Raw genomic sequence first — 22,975 nt, 5'->3', positions numbered from 1 at the left:
AAAAACCAATAATTTTAAGGAACACTCTTTGAATAGGTGAGTTTGGGTGCTCAAGGTGAGATGACAAAATTTTTTCCCCCTTGTGGGTTTTAGCTGTAGTCTCAAATGTTATATAACTCTGGCACACAATTCCTTTGAGGTCAGATTCCTTTCCATGCATGTAGCACCTGGACAGAGCCCTGTGCTGGGTGAATGTATTGGAGCATCCTTTGTGTAATATTCAAGTATGTGGTCTTCTGAGTGCCATGGCTGACAGCAAAGTTATTATTCTGTTTTTAAAATGTGGACTTCATCCATGCTTTAAATTGCTGTAAAATTATATTTCTTGTTCCTTATTTAAAAAGTGGAGGCATTAATTTATACATCACCAAAGTGAAGTTAGAGAGTTTCCACGCCTAAAATGCATGCTTCCCAAATAAAGTCAATTAAAAGGCTTAGGAAGTTCATTATTTAGGAAGTGTTTGTGCGGGAATGGGGTCAGTTCAAAAAGACAAAAGCCAGCTTGGAATAAGGCAGAGGAAGAAAATCTAAAACAATCAGCAGGACAAGTAGTAGGACAACCCTAAGTATAGGTTTGGTGATTTGGGGAAATGCAAGCTTCAAAAGAAATATTGTTGATGCTAAGTTGTGGTTATGGAAACAATTCTTCAAAATTAGAGCAGAGGGACACCTCACTCCATTATTAGTTTCTCATCAGCAAGGAGCTGTGGAGTCCCAGTCATTGATCCACTTGGAAAGACAAAACCAAAGGATTTGTAGGTTAGACTGGCTCTTCCTATGGGTGAGGTTCACATCTCAGCATTCACAGCCTGGCAAAGGCAAAGCCAGGTCAGTACTGTGAGGTGTGGGAGGAGACCATAATAAAATTTTGATTTAATCCTTTAAGCATTTCTTGATGTGGAAATAACGTTTTTTTCCCCCAACCTTTCATAACTAATTACAGGGGAGAAAATGAAGTGTCCTGTTGCAGACATTTTTTATGAAAAATCCTTTCCTTAAGATTTTGCCTCCTGAGAAGACAAGAGGCCTCAGGAACAAAATGTAAACTTTGATTATCTGCTGCTGTGGAATGCAACAAGTAAATCTTTGATTAGCTCATGTTAAATGTTTGTAATTAATAACCAATCACAGCCCAGCTGGCTCAGGCTCTCTGTCTGAGCCACAAACCTTTGTTATCATTCCTTGCTATTCTATTCTCAGCTAGCCTTCTGATGAAACCATTTCTTCTATTCTTTTAATACAGCTTTAATGTAATATATATCATAAAATAATAAATCAGCCTTCTGAAACATGGAGTCAGATCCTCGTCTCTTCCCTCAACCTGAGACCCCTGTGAACACTGTCACAGGGTCCTAAAGCCTGAGCTACAGCAAACAAGACAGAAGTTGCACAAGGCAGTTTCTTTCCTTTAATAATTTAAAGAACAGATTTTATATTTACAGTTAAGTTATGATGGATGCCAACCATAAAACTTTCTGTTTACCCAAGCAAACAGAACATGGCAAAGAAGCATGATTCCACATGGAACTAGAGGGTTGGAATCCAAACACTGCCTGCATCAATGCAAAAGGACCATGGCTTCTTCAACACAATTGTTATCATTACATTAATCTGCCCAGAGATTTTCTAACACTGTTCTGACTCTAGACAGAATAGCCCTGATTCAGCATCCTTCTGATATAGGAATAATATTTGGGAAGGCTTACAGACCAATTTTGCATTTGGAGAAAGGAAGGTATGAGAAGGTAAAGTGCCTCAGCAAAACACTGAGAATGTAAATAAATGTTTCCTAACAAAGTTATAGATGAAAACAAAAGACTGTATAATTATTTTTAATAAATCAAAAATATATTTTAATTGGTTTATGCTTTTCTTTGAAGAAGATATGAAGGCATTTCCCAAGACTTCTCAGAATGGGCATTTTACAGAGCCACCAATTACAAATATAATTTAATAGGGCACCTCTTTTTTTAATTTATGATCATTGATAGCTCAGATTATCACTAATACTGAACAATAATAAGAATTATTTACTTTTTTAAGGTTTGCTCCAATTGTGCACATGATATTTAGTTTTCTGGTCTCTGTTACAGGGAAAGGCAGGTGATTTCAATTAAAATAGCCCATGGCAAAACCCAGCAGAAGAGGCACTGCAGGGGGTACTGAAGCACATCCATCCAGGACTGCCCTGGTTGAACTTCATGTGGTTGGTGATTGCCCAGCCCTCGGATTTGTCTGGGTCTCTGCAGGGCCTCTCTTCCCTCAAGGGAGGCAGCAACTCCTCCCAGTTTAGTGTCCCTGGCACACTTAGTGTCCCTTCCAGCTCTGCATCCAAGTCATTTGTGAGGATGTTTTTCCACAGGGCTGAGGCTGGGCCCTGTGGAAGCCCACTGGGGACAGGACACCAGCCTGGTGTGACTGTGACCCCCTCCACTGGAACCCTTGGTGCTGACCCTGAGCCCATTGCTCACCCAGCCCAGGCTGTGTTTATCCAGCTGTGTGCTGGACATTTTGTCCAGAAGGATCCTGGGAGAGACACTACTGAAAGTTTTGCTGAAATCCAAAAGGATTACATAACTGGCTCATTAACATTTTAAATTAGTTCTATTTATGGGACTAATAAAACTGAAAAGCTTTTAGATTCAGAAAACCTTCAAAGGTATTTGCAGAAGTATGAAGTCAAAGTGTCCTGTGTTTTTATGGCTTGCTGCTTGCAGCAGAAGCCTGGAGAACTGTGTTGAGGGACATTAAATCTGATGTTGCTGGCAGAGCATCAACATTCCAGTAACAAAAGTTCTGGTGGGTCTGTTAAAGCTGGTATCAGAGATCCAGGCTGGTATCCAAGTGCTGAGCCATTGAGTCAGGATAAACACTGCTGTCAAACAATCTTAATTGTTTGAGATCTTTCAACTCTCCTCTGGGAACATGAGGGAAAGGTCTGGTCACTTCACCCAACTTCAGCTGTCTCACACATCCAGTTTGAGGCATTGACTGTGAAGAGAGAGGAGAGGGCACTTCCAGGGCACAGTTCATCCCATCCTCTTTGGAAAGGGTGGAATTTTTGCTTTTGTGTCTCAGTACAGAAGGAGCCTCCTGCCAGAGCTCTGTCCTGGGGCTGCCTGTTCTCCCCAGGTGCCTCACAGCCACCCCACAGATGCCTGAAGCCCAGTGAGATGAATTCAGCCCTAACTGGTAGCTATAACCTAATGATGGAAATCATGTGGCAGCATTCCAGAAGGTATTGGCAATTCACATAGTTCCCAGATTCTTTTTTTAAACCATCTTTTATGATTTGTGGAGGTCAATTATATAAAGCCCATCAGAACACAAGAAATGCTTGAAAATGCTGCATTAGAGAGACATTAATATTAATCCTCCTGAGGTGGAAATGGCTGTAGCCTTCCCAGCCTGCTGCTCTGCCCTGCTGCTTAATGCAACTCGTTTTTCTATTTACAGATTCTATTTTTGGTGTTAACAAAGAATATGAGCATATGTATCAAAGACTGTTCTCATGTCATCTAATTATAGCATTGCTGGCAAAGTAATTCTGGAAAGTGGCACTTAATTAAATATAAGCATGAACTTTTTGCTGCTAGTTTATCAGAAACAATTAGACTTGAAATATGGGCGATACACCTTGAGTTTGAAACTTTCACTAGAAGCATTAAAAGCACAAAATAACCCATTTTCCCCAGCATTCTCCAGTGTTTGCCTGTCAAGCACAACCTCAGTTTTCATTGGTACAGTGTGTTTTAGGTAATCTAGAGGCTGCAAGTTTATCTGGACTCCTCTTTGTGTGCAGAAGCCTGAGCTAAGTGGATGCTTTTGAAAGTGGTTAAACAACTTCAGCAATGTTGATGTTTTTGCCAATTCCTCCTGAAATGTCAGGTGTATTCTGCTGATTATTTGGGATCTGCACACAACAACCCAGCAACAACTGGGGGCAGTCAGAGGATCTCACAGCTTATGCCAAGTGCTTATTCTTTGCAAGGACAGCTTGATCAGCATTTATGTTCATTACCTTGATCAGGGATATGCTTTTTTCTCCATATGACAATGTGAAATATCAGTTAATTCTATGTAATTTTTCATCAATAGCCAAATAGATCTACCAGATAATTATACCTGAAGTATCTCTGTAGAACTTTGAGCTCTGCTGCCTTTTGCCTGAAAAGTGAAAAGGGGAAAAAAGAAAAATAGAGCTTAATGAAAATAATTCTTAAGACACAAGGGCTAAAAGAAACAATTCCTTCAGCAGGTTTGTTTGACAACATACAGCAAAACTACATAGCAACTGAGGAGAGATGCTTGTCCCAGGTCTAACATTTGGGCAAGCAGCAGTAGCAGGAGGATCTGAAATAACACCATCTGGTGAATGCCTGCTTCTCTCTTCAGCAATCAAGAACTATGTGTAACTATAAACAAGGAATAAAATAGAAATAATGCAAAACTACTTTTCAGTTAAATGTTACACAGAATGAACAAACAGCTGCTCTGGGAATGCAGAAAAGAATGATGTTAAATATAGTAGGAAATTTGAGCACGCTGCTCCTATAAATACATGAAGCAACTCTGCAAACAGAACGTGATTCTGCAGAGCTGTGGACAGGGAGGCTTAGACTGAGACTGGAGAGCAATTCTGGCAATAAATGTGGCAATGATTTAACCATCACACAGGAAGAGCTCATCCCTTGACAGTGAAATCAAGCTGCAGGACATCTGTGCCTGCCTTTATGTACCATTTTTTGCCAGTCAGAATTCCCATGTTTCTCCTGTTTGTCTGATGTGCTTTGCTGAATTCTGGGCTACTTGACCTTCAGAAGAGTCAAAATACAGGGGTTTGCACAAGAGGTTGCACTTGGGTGTTTGACACTGCTGGTGGCAGAAGCAAATAGACATTTAGGTGTTTTAACATTAGTCCTATGGTTTTTATATCAATGTTTAGCATCCTATCTATAAAAATTTGTGAAAAAATAATTCAGAACTCAGTTTTTACCAAGTCTGTTATTTTACATTGATAAAAGATTTGCAAAATCCTTGGAAAGTCAAAGCAGCAGTGGAGGTTGAAAAAGCAAAGCCACAAAATCTTAAATCCAACCTTACCTGGTAAGTGCCACTGATTAACAACCACAGGAATGTGACAAGGAAGAGATTTACTGTCACTTAACTCAGTCCTCAGTCACATCAAAGTCCACAGAAGGAATTTTGAAGATGCTGCTGGGGTCACTAACAAGCAAGGCAGAGAAAGATGGTTACAGTCTTGGAAGCTGTGTCATAGGATAGGAGGAGAGGCTGAGAGAGCTGATGTTGTTCAGCCTGGAGAAGACTCAGATTCCTTAATATTGCCCCATAGAACAAGAGGCAATGGGCACAAACTGGAATACAAGAAATGTGTTTAAACCTGATTTAAAAGGTTTTATTGTGAAGTCAATTGAACACTGAAAACAAGTTGCCCAGAGAAATTGTGGATTCCCCATCCAAGAAGACATTCAGAACTCCACAGGTGAAGGTCTTGCCCACCCTGCTGTAGGTGACCCTGCTTTGAGCTGGGGTTGGAGTAGGTGATCTCCAGACATTCCCCTGACTTCAGCTACTCGGTGTTCTCTTTAATGGATTCAGCTTGTGTAACTTCAAGATCACTTCTTGCCTCTCTACACACATGAGAAATTTAATGCCCTTTCCAGACTACCAGATACATACTGAAAAACAGGTCAGATACATGGGCATTTGTGCTTTTATTAATGTTACAAATTAGGAAATGCCCTACAAGAGGAGTTTTCTGTAGTTTTATGTTCACCACATTTTTAGTAGCAGTAAGCTGAAGCATTTATGCTGCTATTTCTAAACATTCAAAAATAAATATGCACAATACTAACTTTATAAATGTTAAAGTAGAACTAAAAGTGTATTTAACAATGAAAATAATAAATGAGCAAAGGGAAGCAGGTAAGTCTAATTATCAAAGGGGATAAAAACTAAATTGCACCTTCAAAGGAGCCCACATGTGCCAGAGTTCCAGAAGCTGAAAGAGAAATTTTTGTGTTTGCTGACAGAGTAGCATTCCTCACTATCAATTACAGCTTCTCAGACTTCTATCCATGGAGTTTTATTCTTTCCAAAGATTCTGAAAGAAGTTTTTACAAAGCAGAGCAAGTGCATTGTTTGGAAGACACCCTGAACAAAGGTAACCCTCAGAGCTGCAGCTTCCTTGGCAGAGTGGGGAATCACAGCTCAAAAGCTGAAGGTAGGAACCATCCCAAAGCAGAACCATAGGAATGTTTGGAAAACAGTGGAGACTGAGGCCAGCCATTAACCCAGCCCTGCCAATCCCAGCACTGAACCAAGCCCCTCAGTGACACATCTCCAGGAATTTGAAATTCCTCCATGAATGTGACTCCATCACTGCCATGGGTGGCCAACTGGCAGTTAATATTAGATGTAGAAACTATTCAGAACCATCAGTTTTTAACAAGAGAATGCCCAATTTACTGCAAAAAAATGAAAGAGTGTTTCTGCAGAGTTTCAAGAAAACTCAAATTATTTTATTCACAAAAGCAGAAGTCAATAAAAATATAGATATCCTGATCAGTTTTACAGACCATGTTAATTTCTTCTCTCCTTCACTGACAGGCAAAAGCATCATGAAAAAAAAGTAACAAGCATTTACATCACAAACCATTATTAACACAGATTCATGTATATGAGCAAATATTACAGGTCCAACAAATATTTCTCTTTTTCCTTTTTTTCTGTGCTGTAGTGCTTTTCAGTGGTGGCAAAAGTATGTGCTGTCTCACTGGTATTTAACTAACACTTTTAGTAGAAACTGAAATGTATGAACTCACTGCACTCAGTTTTTTCTCTGAATTTCAAACCCCTTTATAGGATTTATTGAGACTTTTTGTGCTATATTATTCAAGTGATGCAAAAAAAAAAAAAGTCAACACTGCTACTAATAGCATCGGGAAGCTCATTTTTTATTATTTTTATGGAGCACCTCCCCAAAAAATACCTGAAGATATCCCCCTCATTCAAATCAAACTTCTGTCAGCTGTCAGCTCAGTGTTTATGCAGGGAACTGGAGGAAAATCTTCCCTCTTCTAAAGATATAGAAATGTTCCCTAGAAATCAGCTTTGTAACATTTATACACGTCTGGCTTTCAGGACCATGATGGAAGACAACAGAGATTAAGCACAAGGCCAATTACTCCTGGTTTGGTTTGCTGTGCTTTATTTTATTTTAATCCACCTAACAGGACTGAAACCCCATTTGGAAAAACTCTCACTGGAAGAAAGAGACCAAGTGTTAATTTTATTTCTTTATTCCACTTTTAACACCTTTGAAATCTGTAGAGGTGAAAAATTTGTGAACTCTTCTATCATGCAGACCTTGACAAAAACGTTTGTAGAACAGGTTGTAAAATTACAAACCCAAACCTAGTCGAAAACAAAAACCAATCAGAAAATGCTTGCTTTTTCAAAAGCAAGTACTGAACTAGGAGGAAGAAACACTGTAGTACAGAAATTTACTTTAAGGAAGGTTGTCTTGTACAGAAACCAACCCCAAACTCATAATTATTACTGCTGTAATTCTGATGATCAAATCTACAATAAAATTCCAGGTTGCTTGCATGCAGAGTGCTCCTGCCTCTGCCTACCCCAACCCTGGGAGCATCACCACTGGGGGACAGTTTGCTCTTTTTTTAAAATCCAGAAAACTCAGTTTCACATAGAAACAATTCTTGCTACGAGAGATCATTTCTACCCCCCTGCTCCCCAGGACGTGTCTGTTACCCTCTCACACCTTTACCTCCTTAAACATCCAGCAATAGATCATAAAAAAGCAGAACTTGTGCCTCACCCTGCCTGCCTGAGAGCAGCTGGCAGGGCTGCACGCACTGGCTGCCAGGGAAAGCCCCACTGTGCTCTCAGTGCAGCCTGGATCTGCAGGGGTGAAGCTGCACAGACCTGCAGCCTGGGCACGGTGACACAAACTGCTCTGATGGCTGCCTGTGCCAGTGTCACATCTGCAGGGCACAAACGTCACTGAGTGCTGCAGGACAAAGAAATGAAACACCAGAGTAGTGCCAGCAAACTCAAGTTCTCTCCTGGAGGTTTCTGCAGCTCTGTGCTTGCTGCCATTACAGCCCTGTGCAGTCACAGTCCCCCAGCCTACCCTCCCTGTGGCACCCCTGCTCTCCTGGCCACACACAGCAATAGTGGGCACTGGCTCCTTTTCAAAAGCACAAAGTGGACAGTACCAGTCACCAGTACTTGGCATGACTCCAACACAATCTTCAAAATACAAATATTTAATAGAAAAATTTAATTTAATTTTACAAAATACAGATACAACACTACTCGATGTAGCAAAATAATGGAATTGAAAAATAATTTCAAAATATTTAAAGCATTAGGTTCTAAAATAAATAATGCTATCTAAAAGAAGTGTTCAGGTTTTGCAATTAGGAGGAGGCAGTTTCACTATTACTGATCTCTTCAACTTCTTTACAAGTTTCATAATTTATGTAGAAAAATATACAAGAAAAGAATTTGGGATAAAGAATAAGTTGAGCATGTAACATTTAACATAAATAAAAAGCCTAAAGCAAAACCAAAAAGAAAACCAATCATTTTATTTCTGTACATCAAGACTACAAATAGAATTTTAACACTTCATTTATTACCCAAATTAAGAAATTATACATTTTTATATGGTTACTAGTAAACATCTTAAAACCACTCAGTTCCCCCACATTTAAAAGGATATTGCTGGTCACTGCTTATTAAATTGGAAATCCAGCAGAGTTTCCAGTAACAGCAAAATATTTTTTTTTGCATAAGAGATGAATACAAATTTGATTGTAATTTTTGATGATTTAAAATATAAAAGTAAAGTTCAGAGGGATGGACTGATGAATCTTACAGTCTGAACTATGACTCCTTTTCTAAACTCCCTGGAGTTTGCATACGAAACCCTACAATGTGCCTACTGTTAGAGGATCAGCTCCTTCCATGTGAGAGCAATTTTTCTGCCCAGATATCAAATTACATTAAGCAGCATATTCCCACTTACTTTTCTCAGCAGAAATACTGCAGGGAAATGGATATAAAAGCTGTTTAATCACAAAAAAAGTTAATTTGTTTAGTGTCTACGGCACAGATATGGCATTTAAGATGGAAAGAAATGATAGGGAAAAGGAATGTGAACACCACAGGCTTCAAATATAAAAGATAAAGCCTGATAACTTTGGTTCAAATAACTTTAATTATTATTACATGTATATTTTTCCAAAGTGGTGATTTCTATATGTACTGTATGCAATAGGAGACTGATTCATTTAAAACCAACCAACCATCAACAAACCTGTACAGGCACAAAAGACAGAACAGGACAGAGAACACCTGGAAAGTCACATCCATTCAGAACAGTGTCCAAGTGATAATGATGCAGCAAAGGTTGAACTTAAAATAACGCAAATCTGTTTTCTTCAAAGTGCTTCAGAAAGCACAACTGGAATATTACACCCATTTTATCTCAGTGTCTACCATCTTGAGGGAAGGTGGTATGAAACAAAATCAGTTCTGTCGGAGCATCATGGACTATGCTGAGTTGGAAGGGGTCAATCGGGATCATCCAGTCCAACTCCTGGTCCTGCACAGGACACCCCAAGAGTCACAAGTGTCTGAGAGCATTGTTCAAATGCTTCTTGAACTCTGGCAGACCTGGGGCTGTGACCACTGTCCTGGGGGAGCCTGTTCCAGAGCCCAACCGCCCTCTGGGTGAGAAACCATTTCATGACACCCAACCTGAACCTTCCCCAGTCCAGCTCCATGCTGTTTCCTCAGGTCTCATCACTGTCACACAGAGCAGAGATCAGTGCCTGCCTCTCCTCTTCCCCTCACAAGGTGGTGTTACTGCAGTGAGGTCTCCTCTCAATCTCCTCCAGGCTGAACAGGCCAAGTGCCCTTAGCCACTCCTCACACAGCTTCCCCTCCAGGCCCTTCACCACCCTCATGGCCTCCTCTGGATGCTCTCTAATGGCTCAATGTCTTCTTTATATTGTGGCACCAACACCTGCCCCCAGCACTCGAGGTGAGGCTGCCCCAGTGCACAGCAGAGGGGACAATCCCTCCCTTGCCCAGCTGGCAATGCTGTGCCTGATGCCCCCAGGACAGGGCTGGCCCTCCTGGCTGCCAGGGCACTGCTGGCTCATGTTCAAATTGCATTCAAGCAGGACCCCAAGGTCCCTTTCCACAGCTGCTCTCCAGCCTCTCATTGCCCAGCCTGTCCACACAGCCAGGGCTGCCCTGCCCCAGGTGCAGAACCCAGCACTTGTCCTGGTTGAATTTCATATGGCTGGTGATTGCCCATCTCTCCATGATTTGTAAACAACTCTACAATATAAGTTACAATGTCAGGTTGTCAGAAATGAGCATTTTCATCCTCTCAGTTCTGGGATATCTGCAAACAACTGCTTGCCTTCCTTCTACAAGATTAATTACAGGATGTTAGCCCTGTCTCATCCCAATGCACCGCACAGTACACAACTTTATTGCCAGTTTGCAAAATTATTTATGTTTGAACAGCACATAGCCAAAGCTTCATCTTTGGTTAATTTCACTGAGATGTCACTGTTCTTTAAATGTGCTCTTTCTCCACACCAACACAGAAATCAGCCACGCTGCACACAGCATTCATTGTTTTCAGTCATAAAGCAGTGTCAATGCAATATTCAGTAATGGAAGCTAACTAAGAAATCGTGTTTAGAAATGAAACCTATTTGAGGGCATTTGGTAAGACACAAGAGCTGCAGAAATGTAGACAGAATTCCCTTAAAACTGCTTGGGTATGGGGGCTGCTTATAGAGTAGGCACTGGTTCGTTCTTCTGCAGGTCATCCACACAAGCATGGGTTGGACTCAGCTGAGTTCAAATCCAGCAGCACATTCAATGGCATAGAGGAGCTTGCTTCGCATCAGGTTCTCATCATAAAACTCAGGAAGCTTCAGCAAGTTCATGCAGGTACTGGCAGTAGGCAGCCTGTCTAAATCTGATCCTCCATTGTGAATGCAAAATGCAGGATATAACTCCTGGAAGATGCAACCAAAACAAAAAAACAACCACATATCAAAAAATGTATACAAGCCACAACTATACTGTAGCAGCTGGCACACATTTCTACAAAGTAAATGACTGGATGAAAACCTGTCACAATGTCACTCAAGTGGCATTTCTTTCACTCCTCATACCACCAAAACCACTCTTGAACTGTGCAGTGTCTCCCTCTGCCTTGTCCCAACAAGATTCACTCATTTGGAACACACAGAGCAATTTATGTGATTCTAAGGAAAATACAATGATTTGTTGTTGTTCGTACAATCTATGGTAAAAATTTGCAGTGCTACACAAACATAAGATCAATGTGCATAGTGAGTCTGTAATGATAAAAATTTGTCAAACCCTGATTGTTCTTTGATGCATTAACTACTGATCTGAAGAACATGCTTTAAAGACATTTTGTATGTAGCATTTAATTGGTTTAATAATACCCCATTTATCATCTTCCAAAAAGTAGTATAGTGAAAAATATATTTATTTGTTACCTCCAAATCACTGCTTTTGCTGGCAACACAGTATTTATTTTATCAAAAGCTTGCCTGAGGTAAAAAAGTTCTGATTTCAGAAACTGGAAAAAAATTCCAGCTTCAAAGGCAAAAGGTCAATGAGATTCTAAGCTAAATTATTGTTCAAATGGAGGCCTTAAAAGTATTTCATGGCTAAAATGTTGCATTTTTAGTGTTCCTTTCAAAATGCTAATTGAATTCCCCTATTCTAGCTTTAAAAATGGAAAAATGGAGTTCTAAATTGAAACGTCATGCCAAGGGCACCATTTGTTGCATAATTAAATACTGTACAGCGGGAAACTGCAATAGTTTGGAAGGGAAAAGTATCATCAATTTATTATGTGACCTGATTGGAACTTAACAATTTTCAACCACAATTTAATGATTTTTTTTTTAATCTGTAACAATCACATTTATTAAGCTTATTAAACTTTAATTAGCTTTAGTAAATGTTATTCTGAACCTGACTCTAGCAATGAAAGTTAAACATTTTTAAATGATGCAAAGCTAAACTATGTTATCGATAAGCTATGACTGTCAAGATATTTCCTAATCTTAAATTAACATGCACTGACTTAAAGAAAACATTCTGGTCCCACAATATAATGCATACATAGAAAACTTCAGAGTGAGAACCAGAAATACACAGAAAACTTCAGAGTGAAAACCAGAAATTGTGTTTCTCTCAGAAAAATACAGCACACACACTTTGAAGATTTTGAAGATGGTTTGTCTTCATGTTTCCCATCAACATAAACACGTTCTCATGCTTACTTGGCTGGCAATACTCAGCACTCCTGTGGCTTCACACTCTGCACCTTCCAAGCTCCAAACAATGCCGTGTCAGGGGCTAGCAACACATTTCTGCTGATAACAAACACAGTCACCCACTGCCTTTCCAGGCAAGCCCCTGCTCTGGAGGCAAATCCTTGTTCACAGGTCCTGCTGCAGCCACCACAGCTGCAGAGCCAGCAGAGCAGCTCTAATGCCCTTTCAGCTGCTTTCCTCTGCCAACACTGCTGCATGTGGCTGAGCATGCAAGCCCCTTGTGCACTGAATCCATCTTTTAACTTACTGCTTTCATGCTGAAAGTCTGGTGACTAATTTTCATTTTTTCCTAGCCATGTCTGCTACAGGCAGTTTGGGGCCCATCTCCCAAGTGAACACACACACTGCAGTTTCCACATTTAGCTTTTGAGTGTGCCACTGTCAGCCTGAATATTTTTAGACTTTTGATTCACTTCCTCCATCTCTTCAAATGTCACACCGGATACCTCAAAGCTGGGTACCTACATCTGCATTTCCTCCTCTCCCCTTGTAATTAAAGAGGATGACAACCAATGGGAACTTCTGCTTACTTGGTTTCCCCAGCTGTTTCCCAGTTCTCCCTTCTGATGTGCACTGTTCCATCCTGGTCTCATCCCAAAGTTTTCCAATTGCTCTTCCTGCTGTCCTGTAAAATCCTATTCATTGCTAGTGTACTGCACAGTGATATCTGCATGGACTTGGGGGGTTTAAGAGAAAAGCCTGCAGATTTTTAAGTAAGGAATCACATAAATCAATAGATAAATACCAGAGACAGGATTCACGTGATTCAACAGCCATGTTCATTGTCTCCATATCCCTATCTATGGACACTCTTTACTGTTAAAGGGGATCTGGTTAGCATGTTTTGGGGAGTCTGAGACATGACTCATATCATCCTGAAGCTGACACATGAACAGTCAGACCAATCACCAACTGAAAGTGCCAGCTCCAATCCTAGATATCTATAAAAGGAGTGTAGCTGAGCTATAGATTACAGGAGGATGTTGCCCATCCATCCACATGGTAACACCACCACACAGCACTGAATGTTCCCACATTTTAGAGGAAATTATGTGATGGCTGGTTCTTAGCCAAAATTCTGAAGTCCACTGAAATTCATAGGTAGAACGACCCCAGAATTTAGTTTCAAAATGTCTTCACCTTGCCTTGGCCTCTCTTTAGTTTTATCAGCAATACAGCAGATTTTGATACTCAAGCTTCCCTGTAAATCTGGAGACTGCAGCTGAATATTTTGCTGCTAAGAGTAATGAGATGTGAGCTATAAGCAGATAAATGGCAATTACAAGAAAATACATGTCCTGCTTCAAATGGTTAATTTAAGAGGATCAAATTTCATAACTGCTTTCATATTTTAACTTCTCTTTTGCCTGACTTAGAAGACACTAGGCTTAACCCAACCTGTTGTGTGAAACTGGTAGCAACTCTCCTTCTGCACAACATGAAATGGCAGCAAGGACTTTCCATCACACACAGCAAGTGCTCTAATCAGTGATCTGCAGGCTTATCAAATTTCACAGTTAAAACAGAAAGCAAAAGAACACTTCATTACATATTTTAAAACTGTACTTATTATACATGCAAATGCAAACATTGAAGCTGTTTCTGTAGTCATGGATGAGAATTCTCAAATTGTAGATTCCTAGACAAGAAAAACTGGAACCAACATCTGCAGCATTTCTAAAAGCTTGCCAGGAAGTCAGAGGACATACCTTGAACCCCAGAAGAGGTGGTCGAGAACAGCTCGTTACAAATTTGAGTAGTTTGCGTTTCTCTTCATCAGTGAAGCTTTCTACAACCCTCCAAAATATTTTAATTACAGGATGGTCTGCTGTGTAGCCACCTACAATGAGATTTAAATGATTTACAGCTAGAACAGTTTTATGTAAGAAATAAATTCTTCAGAAAACCTAGCATCAATCTTGAAGGTTTGGAGAATATACTACAGCCAGCAGGCTTTTATTGCTAACTTCCAATACCTACAGATCTGTCATCACTGCAATTTCAGTTTCATTGCTTAGCTGTGGCTACTTTATCCTTCATCTTCTTAAATGCAGTTTTCTTCACTGAAGCCTATTTTAATTTAGTTTTATTTAATTTAGTATTTAGCTAGTAACTTCAGATTGTTGCCTTTCCCTCCAAGAGTGTGCAAAATCTGTAAGACCCAGGATGTTACTGATTAATCTGCTTACCCTGAGGTGAGCCCAGATGTGAACTGATGATTTGGTAGCTACTTTTTGATTACATTAATGGTAAGTGCAGGGGACAAATGAAGTAAGATACCTTGCATTTTTCACAAGGAAAATATATGATCTCTATTCAGACTGTCTGAGAAATGGTAAGTATCTAAATGAGGCAGTAGAAACTACTATCCCAAAGTAATTTGCAGACTTATTTTCAGATTGATCAGACACAGTCTAATTTTAATTTAGAAAATAAATGCCCTCAAATTATCTGGCTATAAACTTGCATTTAAGCATGTGAAAAAAATAAACTGTGTATCTTAATTTCCTACCATTTATAGAACTGGGTTGTAATTTTAGCCAGTTTTCTGAATTTGGCCAAAGGTAACAAGAATGACCCTGCAACTTTTTCTTAAAAGGCAGAATGAAAAGCAAGTTCAGTTATTCCCAAGTCAGTCATAACAGATTATTTATTTAAGTAAAATTTGCTTACCTGAATAGTTTGTGAAAGACTTAAGGTCATCCAAACTAATCGGAACTTGTGCACCAGAAGTCAGAACCTGAGGGCAAAGGAAATGAGAGCGTTCCATTAGAGGCAGAAGTGAGCAATGATTTCTGTCAGGGGCAGTTGCTCTGAGCAGCCTTAAGCACAGTACCTGTATTTCCTGCTGGTCAAACATGCGCAGCCACTCGAGGTTGACGACGTTGGCCAGCCCCTGGCGGAAGGCCAGGCAGTGCTGGCGGATCTGCTTGTTCAGCCGGTAGTCGGCCACCAGGTGGATGTACGCGATCCGGTTGGCGCTGGTGACGGGGATGTCCTTCCCACCTGGCTTCAGCTCAACCACCTAAAACACAGCCATTCTCATCACCTGGCAAACTGCACTTCTGTGCCCTAGCTGGGAAATGGGGCTGCAAAACATTCCAGTCAGTGATGTATCCCTTTGAAGTTAAAACATTCCAGTCAGTGATGTATCCCTTGGAAGTTAAAACATTCTAGTCAGTGACGTATCTGTTTGAAGGTGGCTATGATGACACATTCAGGAATATTCACCTCAAAGAAGACAGAAGATTAGGAGGAGCTACAAAGGTGTTTTCTCTGGTTATGTGTAAGAGCACATTCTGTGCACTCAGACCTCCACTGCCAATACAGCTCATCACACAGCCCTATGGTTTATCATCAGAAAGCTGGATTAGGCAAGCTGCGCTTGACTGGCTGGGCTCTTCCCGAGCTGCTGCTGGTGAATTCTGCAGGGTCACATTATGGTAAAGCAAGGGCCACTGGGCGGCCCCAGAGCCTGCAAGGGCTCCCCGGGGGTGAGGAGCCTAAGATAGAAAATGCCTAGTCATGATGACTGGACCTTAGAAGCCCCTCTCTTCCCCCTTTGGAGCCTTGCTTATCTCTCTGTAAGACTATAGGCCACTTTCCTTTGACCCTTACTACTGGACAATTTCTAAAACCCCTGTATCCTATAAAAACCTCTACTTTTGCCCAGCTCAGGAGAAGAGCTGTCACTGAGAACCTTCACAGAAGATTCAATAAAGACATCGCTGTGGAACCTCACACAGCCTTCTCTCTCTCCCTGCATCTGCTTACTGGCACCTAGCAAGCAAAGAGCCGAAATCACAATGCGCTGATAATCTCTAAAAGAGCTGATACCACTTAAGCTTGCTAAGGTTGCCTGAGGCTAAGAACTGCTTGGGAACTGGGACAGGTGGGCAGCCTGAGCAGGGCTGAGCTATCTGGATCCACTGCAGCCCGCTGGGGACACTCTGAAACCCGGCCAGAGGCTGCGTTACTGCCGAGTCAAAATTGCAAGCTCAGCATTCACAATTCATCCTGTGGAAAATGCACTGTTGTACATACTCAGTATATTCAATCAAAGTAAAAAACACAACCAAACAAATCAAGTCTTACTGGGAAGCTCAACTTTTGTCCTTCAAGTACACCAAGGTACCTCAGTATGGGAGAATTTTTAAAGAAAAATCCCAAAACTAAAGATGCTGTACTTGCATTAAGATATAAACCAGGTTCAAAGATAGCTGTAATTAGAACACTATAGGCCTTCACATATCCTACTCTTTCCTACATGGGGTTAATTCAGTCAAGCAGCAGTCCGATTGGAAGGTATTATTAGAGTACTTAAGAGAAGAATTAAAAAAACCCTAAAAACACCATAATACCATCACCTTCTGAACTCTTCCAAAAATGTTGATTTTTTTCCAACACTCTGGAGTCAGCAATTTCTTCATTTAAACCAACAGTGCACTTCAGTATGTGGTAATAATGGCATTTTTAGAGCACACAGAATTAAACACATGAATAGCTTCTTTTCTAACATGTTACCTAGTAATGCAGCTGCTCATGTACTAAGTAAAATGTGCAAAATGGTATGATTAAAAATTCACAGTACTTTTGAGCATTCAGACTTTTTCTTGATTCATAGCTCTTTAAGACAAAAGAAACCATTAAGATCTGTGAATTCTGACCTCCCAGATGACACAGGCCAGAGGATTCTGTCTAGAGATTCCTGTATTCAACTCCACAAATCCACAGATGAGTTAGAGCACATTTTTAGAGACGTGCAATCCTGTGATTCTGCATCTACCACTTTCTTTGATAAGCTACCACAACCTGAATTACAACAGGTGTTAAAAATATGTCTTACTTCCCACTTTAATCCTTCAGATGCAAGCTTCTGGCTTTTCTTAGCTCCTACAGTAAAAAAACTCATCAATACTCCACCATGTCTGTGTGCAGGTACTTAAACCCTACTCCTGGCAAGAATTAAGTAAAATTAAGGTGTCAGTGTAGGTGGCACCATTTCACACCCTATACAGATTACTTTGTTCCTTCCACAAGAGCCAGGAGGGCTCTCTCTGGGATCCACCCACACAGCACCAGGCCTGGGATACAGTCAGGGATCATTTCCAGAGGGTACAGGCCAGTGCCTGGGACCACTGGCTGGCCTGAGGGTATTTTTACTGGTAAAGTCCACATGGAGTATGAACAGAAGTGTGGGACATGCTCCATACCACAATGGAAACAGCTGATGGGAAGGGGCTCCTGCACTGCTGAGCTCTGTGTTTCATCCACTGTACTAATTTTACTACTACTGCTGAACAGTTAATCATCAGATTAATCCAATTATTGACAAGAAGCATTCTAATTTTCACTTCAAATCCAATGGGTAAAGTTTGTTCATACCTACTGCCCTTATTTCAGTGTTGAAGAGCTTAATCAACTCTTTTCTTCCTCCTCAAATATATCCATGATGTATTACTTAAGGGCAGGAACTTCATTCATCTTCCCAGAGACTTTTACATGGAACTAAAGACAGTTCTTTTAATTTCCTCTTATAAAATACCTTTTACAAAGCCTAACAAGACCAGAAAGTTTTCTCTTACTTCTTAAATTCTCATCCTCTTTAGCTTTACAAGATCAGAGCAACCAGAGATGTTCCACATGAACAGATCAGTGTTGTGACCTCAGTATTACTAACACTTCACTTACAAACCTTCTCTACTTGTTTTGCAGAACTGCAGAATCCCTTGGGTTTCTGACACCAATTAAAACACTGAGGTATGGACACACTGAATTAGGCCATATTAAAATGCATTAAAGCATATTTGTATCACCTAACTCATCAAGCATCTCTTAAGAATATGCACACCAACAATAAACTAACAGATATCACTCCATGTGCATACAACAATTTCTGTGAGCTCAGTATTTACACTAAAAATGCTTGAACTGACCTCTTTCCTAAAATAGCCCAAGGGAACTACTGGGAGGGTGTTCTAGAAAACTTCTGTATTTTAAGAGTCATCCCGGCACTAGGTGAAGTAAAATGTCTGACCTTCCCTGCAGGCCAGCAAACAGAAATCAGGACACAGATTAATTTACATTTGCATTGTAAGAGCACTGGCTCCACAGTGCTCTAGGCATGTCAGGAAAGCTGTATTCATTCTATAATAAAAAACTGTTCTCTTCCTATAAAGTTCTTCCTTCAAAGCAGAGAAAAAAAAAAGGTGAACTCTTTCTGACCACTATTTTTAGAAAACAGGACAAAGTTGTTTTGTTTTGTTTTTTAAATCCTATTATTCCATTCATTTTTATATTTTAAAGTAGCAAATATTAATTTCTGATCCAGCAACATTTCTGTAGCTGCCCTTCCTCCCCAGAGCCCTGCATTGCCACAAGAACAGGCACAGCACTCAGTTAAGGGCATTTGCTGGGGTCTTCCAGGGACCCAACTATCCATTTTCAGAGTTTGCCAGTGTGAGGTTAATTTTACCATTGTAAAAGTATCATCCAAGACCAAAGCAAAAGGGATAACAGACCACAAATAATAAATACATTATGCCAAAAAGGCCAAGAAGGATGTAAATCAGAAACCAGTAACATCTGGTAAGCATAAAACTGAAGTAAAGGTAGATCCACTCAGTGTGTTAATGGCATTAAAGGAACTATTGTAGAATTCTCACTTAATTCTAAAGTCAGCAATGATTGTTGAAGAGTTCCTTTTCAAAAAGGCCATAGCACAACTTAACAGGTCAAAAACACTTTATCAGCTTCATTTTTATTTTATCCACCCAGTCTTGGCCACTAGATGGGGCAAGCCAATAACCCAGGTTACCCAGGACGGCCACGCGAGGAAACCACAGCCCTGTGTCCTGTTTCTATTCTGCAGATCTAAGTTTAAACAAACAAACAAAAAGCCTTTTACCTTGGTTTGTAATCAAAATCGCATGTACTAAAGGCACTCAAACCATAGATATCCTTTAGGTGAGTATAAAGATTGTTCAGACAAATTTGATTCCCAACTCACAAAGTGCATCTTCAAAATGAAGGGGAAATACCAAAAGGGGACAGAAAAGTTCCATATGATGAAGACATAAGACACTTTATCTCTTCACAGAATCACAGAACCTCCAGTGCAATTTCCTACAGCTCTTACAGATAATCAAGAATTCCTACAAGATGAGAATCTTTTCTCTTAGACTCTCATCACTTTTGTTTACATCACCCCTACAGTTCTTCCCCCTTTTGAAAAGAAGTCGATGAAGTTTCTTTTCCCTTTCCCTGTCATCTGCCTACCAGATGTTCATGCAGGAGTTCCAGGTAGGAGATTGCATATGAATGCCTAAGAATGCATTTTCTGTAACTGTTATGAGTCTGCCTGAGAAGGCTCAGCCTCAGCTTAATTACTTTGCTGCTGAAAAACCTCTAAAATCATCCTTCTAAGCCACCACATCCTAGTAAAGAGGTTGTCAAGGCAAACTTTCAAAACTCTTTTTAGGGCTTCAAAATTTTCCCCCAAAGAAATTTAAAAGCAAAGAACTCCCCTTTGGTGAGTCAGCATATTTTCAGTGACAACAAGGGCATTCACACCTGCTTAAAAAGCCCAAGGTGTCCCAAAACCAAGTTCTGTACGATATGGATTTCATAGAAACTGAATATTTATTATAGTGCTTCTCTGTGGATTTGTGCCTTTACACTTTATTTATGCAATCTTCTGATCACACTCAGCTTGTGATCCATGTACTCTCAAGTACCAGTGTATTCTCAAGCAGATTTTTTAAGTACAGCATCCAACACTTCTGAAGGAAGAGGAATGAGTGCTTGCATCTCCCTCTTGCCCTGGGCAGCCACAAAACTTGCTTTCCTCACTGAAAGAAGGGGAGGGAGAAAGGTCTGAAAAGAGAAGGTATTTTCTTGAATTTGCTAACCTTATTCTTACAGACCTTTCATAACCATCTCATCTACAAGATAAAAGGAAAAACTAGATCAATATACAGACCTGTAACCACAGGCTGACCTCCTCTGAGACTTTGCTACTGGCCACCATTTTCTGCAGGAGAGCTGAAATGTGGGCTGGTATCACTGCATTAGATAGATCTTTATCAAAAGCTATTTGGGGTTGGAAGATAAGGTTGATGGCATAGCTCCCCTAATTAGCAGGTCTAATGTGCAAATTATTAAGTACCTTTTTCAACTTCTGGTGAATGCACTTTGACAATAGTTTAATGGGGTCTAAAAGCACATTACAGGATTGGAATCAATACACTGATAATAGAATCTGTACCTTCTACTAGTGACAGAGGCAATAGAGCCCCTTTTGAATGTGTCTTTCATTGCAGATAATGCTTTTGTGTCACAATTGGTGGATGGACACTGCCATGAGCAGAGCTATTTACAAGGATAGATTTATGATGCATTTATTGGGCACTAATTTATTAAACACTAAAGTGGTTGTTTAGCTGAAAACTACATATAATGTACATTCAACCTAAGGAGTGCAAATTAAGCTCTTTTCCTAAAGTGAATTAGCCTTACCTTGGCACAAGCAATTAGTATGCAATGGTTACAAGTCAAACAGCAGATAAAATGTATTTATCCATATGAGGTTTATTAAGGTAATGAAATGAAGTATAAAAAGAGACTTGTTGCATTGAAAGGCAGAAGACAGTGACAAGAACCAATGGGTTCTGTTGAACTACACTAACAGGCAGTGAGCCTCATAAAAAGATGGCTGATACTTTGTGGGTAAAATGTTCAAGTATAAAACCAGCAAACCATCATCAAAATATTTATTTTAACTGACATTTCATCTTGTTATTCAGCAACTCACTAATTCATTAAATCTTCCTTTTAAAGTTAGGCCAAACAACTACAAATCATAAGTCTTGAAAATAGCAGCCACAGCCCTCATTTTAGTTAGATACTAAACTGGATTTGTGTTAGCTATTAACACAAATAATACAAAGCTATTACTTTAATCAGAATTAAATAAATAGTTTTAGAACTCAGACTTTCCCCCCAGTATTAAAAATCTCAGATAATACTGGAAACTATTGGTGTTATAAACTAATAACTGGAACTATTAACTGTTAGAAACTAATAACTGGAAGCTATTTGGTGTGCTCTGCTTCCTAGAACCCAACCTCTGGGTGCTCAGTTCAGTACCAGCCACACAGAGCACTCAGAATGTGCTTTTGGGTACATCTATATCACATCTTTATCTCAAGTTTTTAAGTGTTTTTCTAAAGACAGTGCAGGTCAGATGTTTTCCTATAGGGAGTGTAATCCAGGGAGGAAAATGACACATGATACTTGTTTAATATTAAATGTTATTTATATCAGTCAACAGTTGCCTCTCCCCTTTAGTGTGCTTTAGAAATCCCAAATCTGAGGGTACTATTTTAAAATTTAATCCAATCCAGATTTTAGGATCTTCTACAATGACAGGAAATGGATGACAGTAGAATAAGATAAAATCCAAGCCTGACACTGTTCAAGCAGAAGTCTTGGCCAGCAAACTTGCCCTGACTTAAGGAGCCTCAGAGAGCTCCACTCCCAGTTTCCAGGACAGGTCAGTGCACCTCACTGGTGCTGCTGCACTGGAGATGTGCTCAGTCCTGGCCCCCTGAGCAGCAAAGCCCGAGCACTGCTCATCCCCTCCTGGAGTCTGTTCCTGCCTCACAACAGGAGCTGAATTCAGATGCTGCTGCTCATCACAGCGTGGTCAGGTCTACTTTTTTCATCCAATTATTTGCCATAATCGAGTGTAAGTTTGGAATCCTCAATTTTAAATCCTCAGAATTGAAAGAGGAAGCATGACAGAAGGCTTTACCTAGGAGGTTACCTGCATTAGCACACTAAGGCAGGCTTTTAGAGCTCTAGTGATATTTATTTTCTACTATGAGTGATCTTCAGTAGACACAACAGAGCAAATATAAGCTGTAATCAAATTATATGGTGCAACTGCTTAAAAACTCAGACGTAAGGACCTAAGTAACTGCTTTTCAGAAGCACTGAACACCATTCATCCCCTCTGACTAATCTGGTATCTCAAGCCTTAAAAAAAAAAGGGTGGGGGCTAATAAAAAAAATTGAGGTTGATCAAACTTCAGGCTCTCTTACTTTGTAAATTACAGATAAATGAGACAACGCTTATCTCACAATAACGGGTCTTTACTGTCAGTATCATTTAAAATCTCTCTAACTATTGCTAACTGCAACTCTAAAACTAGGCAGTACTTCTGTAGTTTACACATAATCTAAATTTTGCTACTATTACAAGTGCAATTGAAGAAACAACAGATTTTTTTCAGGAAACATTCTCAAGCAATAGAACTTTATATGTATGACTGTTAGAAAATCACTGCAGTTCACTCCTTAAAAGACCAGACCTTTAAGTAATCAAAAGTTATTTAAGTACACAGTTAGTTACTCTCTACTCCAAATATTGAACCACAATTCCAACTGATGACTTACAGCCCCTTTAACAGTTGTTTCCCATCATATTTAAATTAAAAAATTAATTAGCAGGGATAGTA

At 40.0% G+C, this 22,975-nt stretch overlaps 1 protein-coding gene across 1 annotated transcript in view; it reads right to left on the bottom strand.

The window, feature by feature from the left end:
• Window positions 1-8,617: 8,617 nt before the first annotated feature.
• Window positions 8,618-22,975, bottom strand: part of UBE3C (ubiquitin protein ligase E3C) — a 70,639-nt gene continuing 56,281 nt past the window's right edge. Inside the window, exons 20-23 of the mRNA XM_058805555.1 lie at window positions 15,292-15,480; window positions 15,129-15,195; window positions 14,165-14,295; window positions 8,618-11,093 (exon numbers count right to left, since the gene is read on the bottom strand). Of these exons, the coding sequence (XP_058661538.1) occupies window positions 10,923-11,093; window positions 14,165-14,295; window positions 15,129-15,195; window positions 15,292-15,480 (558 nt within the window). The 3' untranslated portion in view covers window positions 8,618-10,922. The remainder of the gene's footprint in view (window positions 11,094-14,164; window positions 14,296-15,128; window positions 15,196-15,291; window positions 15,481-22,975) is intronic.

Source organism: Ammospiza caudacuta, chromosome 1, assembly GCF_027887145.1.
Source record: "Ammospiza caudacuta isolate bAmmCau1 chromosome 1, bAmmCau1.pri, whole genome shotgun sequence".
Classification (NCBI taxonomy): Eukaryota; Metazoa; Chordata; class Aves; order Passeriformes; family Passerellidae; genus Ammospiza; species Ammospiza caudacuta.
The sequence above is the reverse complement of the archived record's forward strand: the minus strand, read 5'-3'. Positions and strand labels throughout refer to the sequence as shown.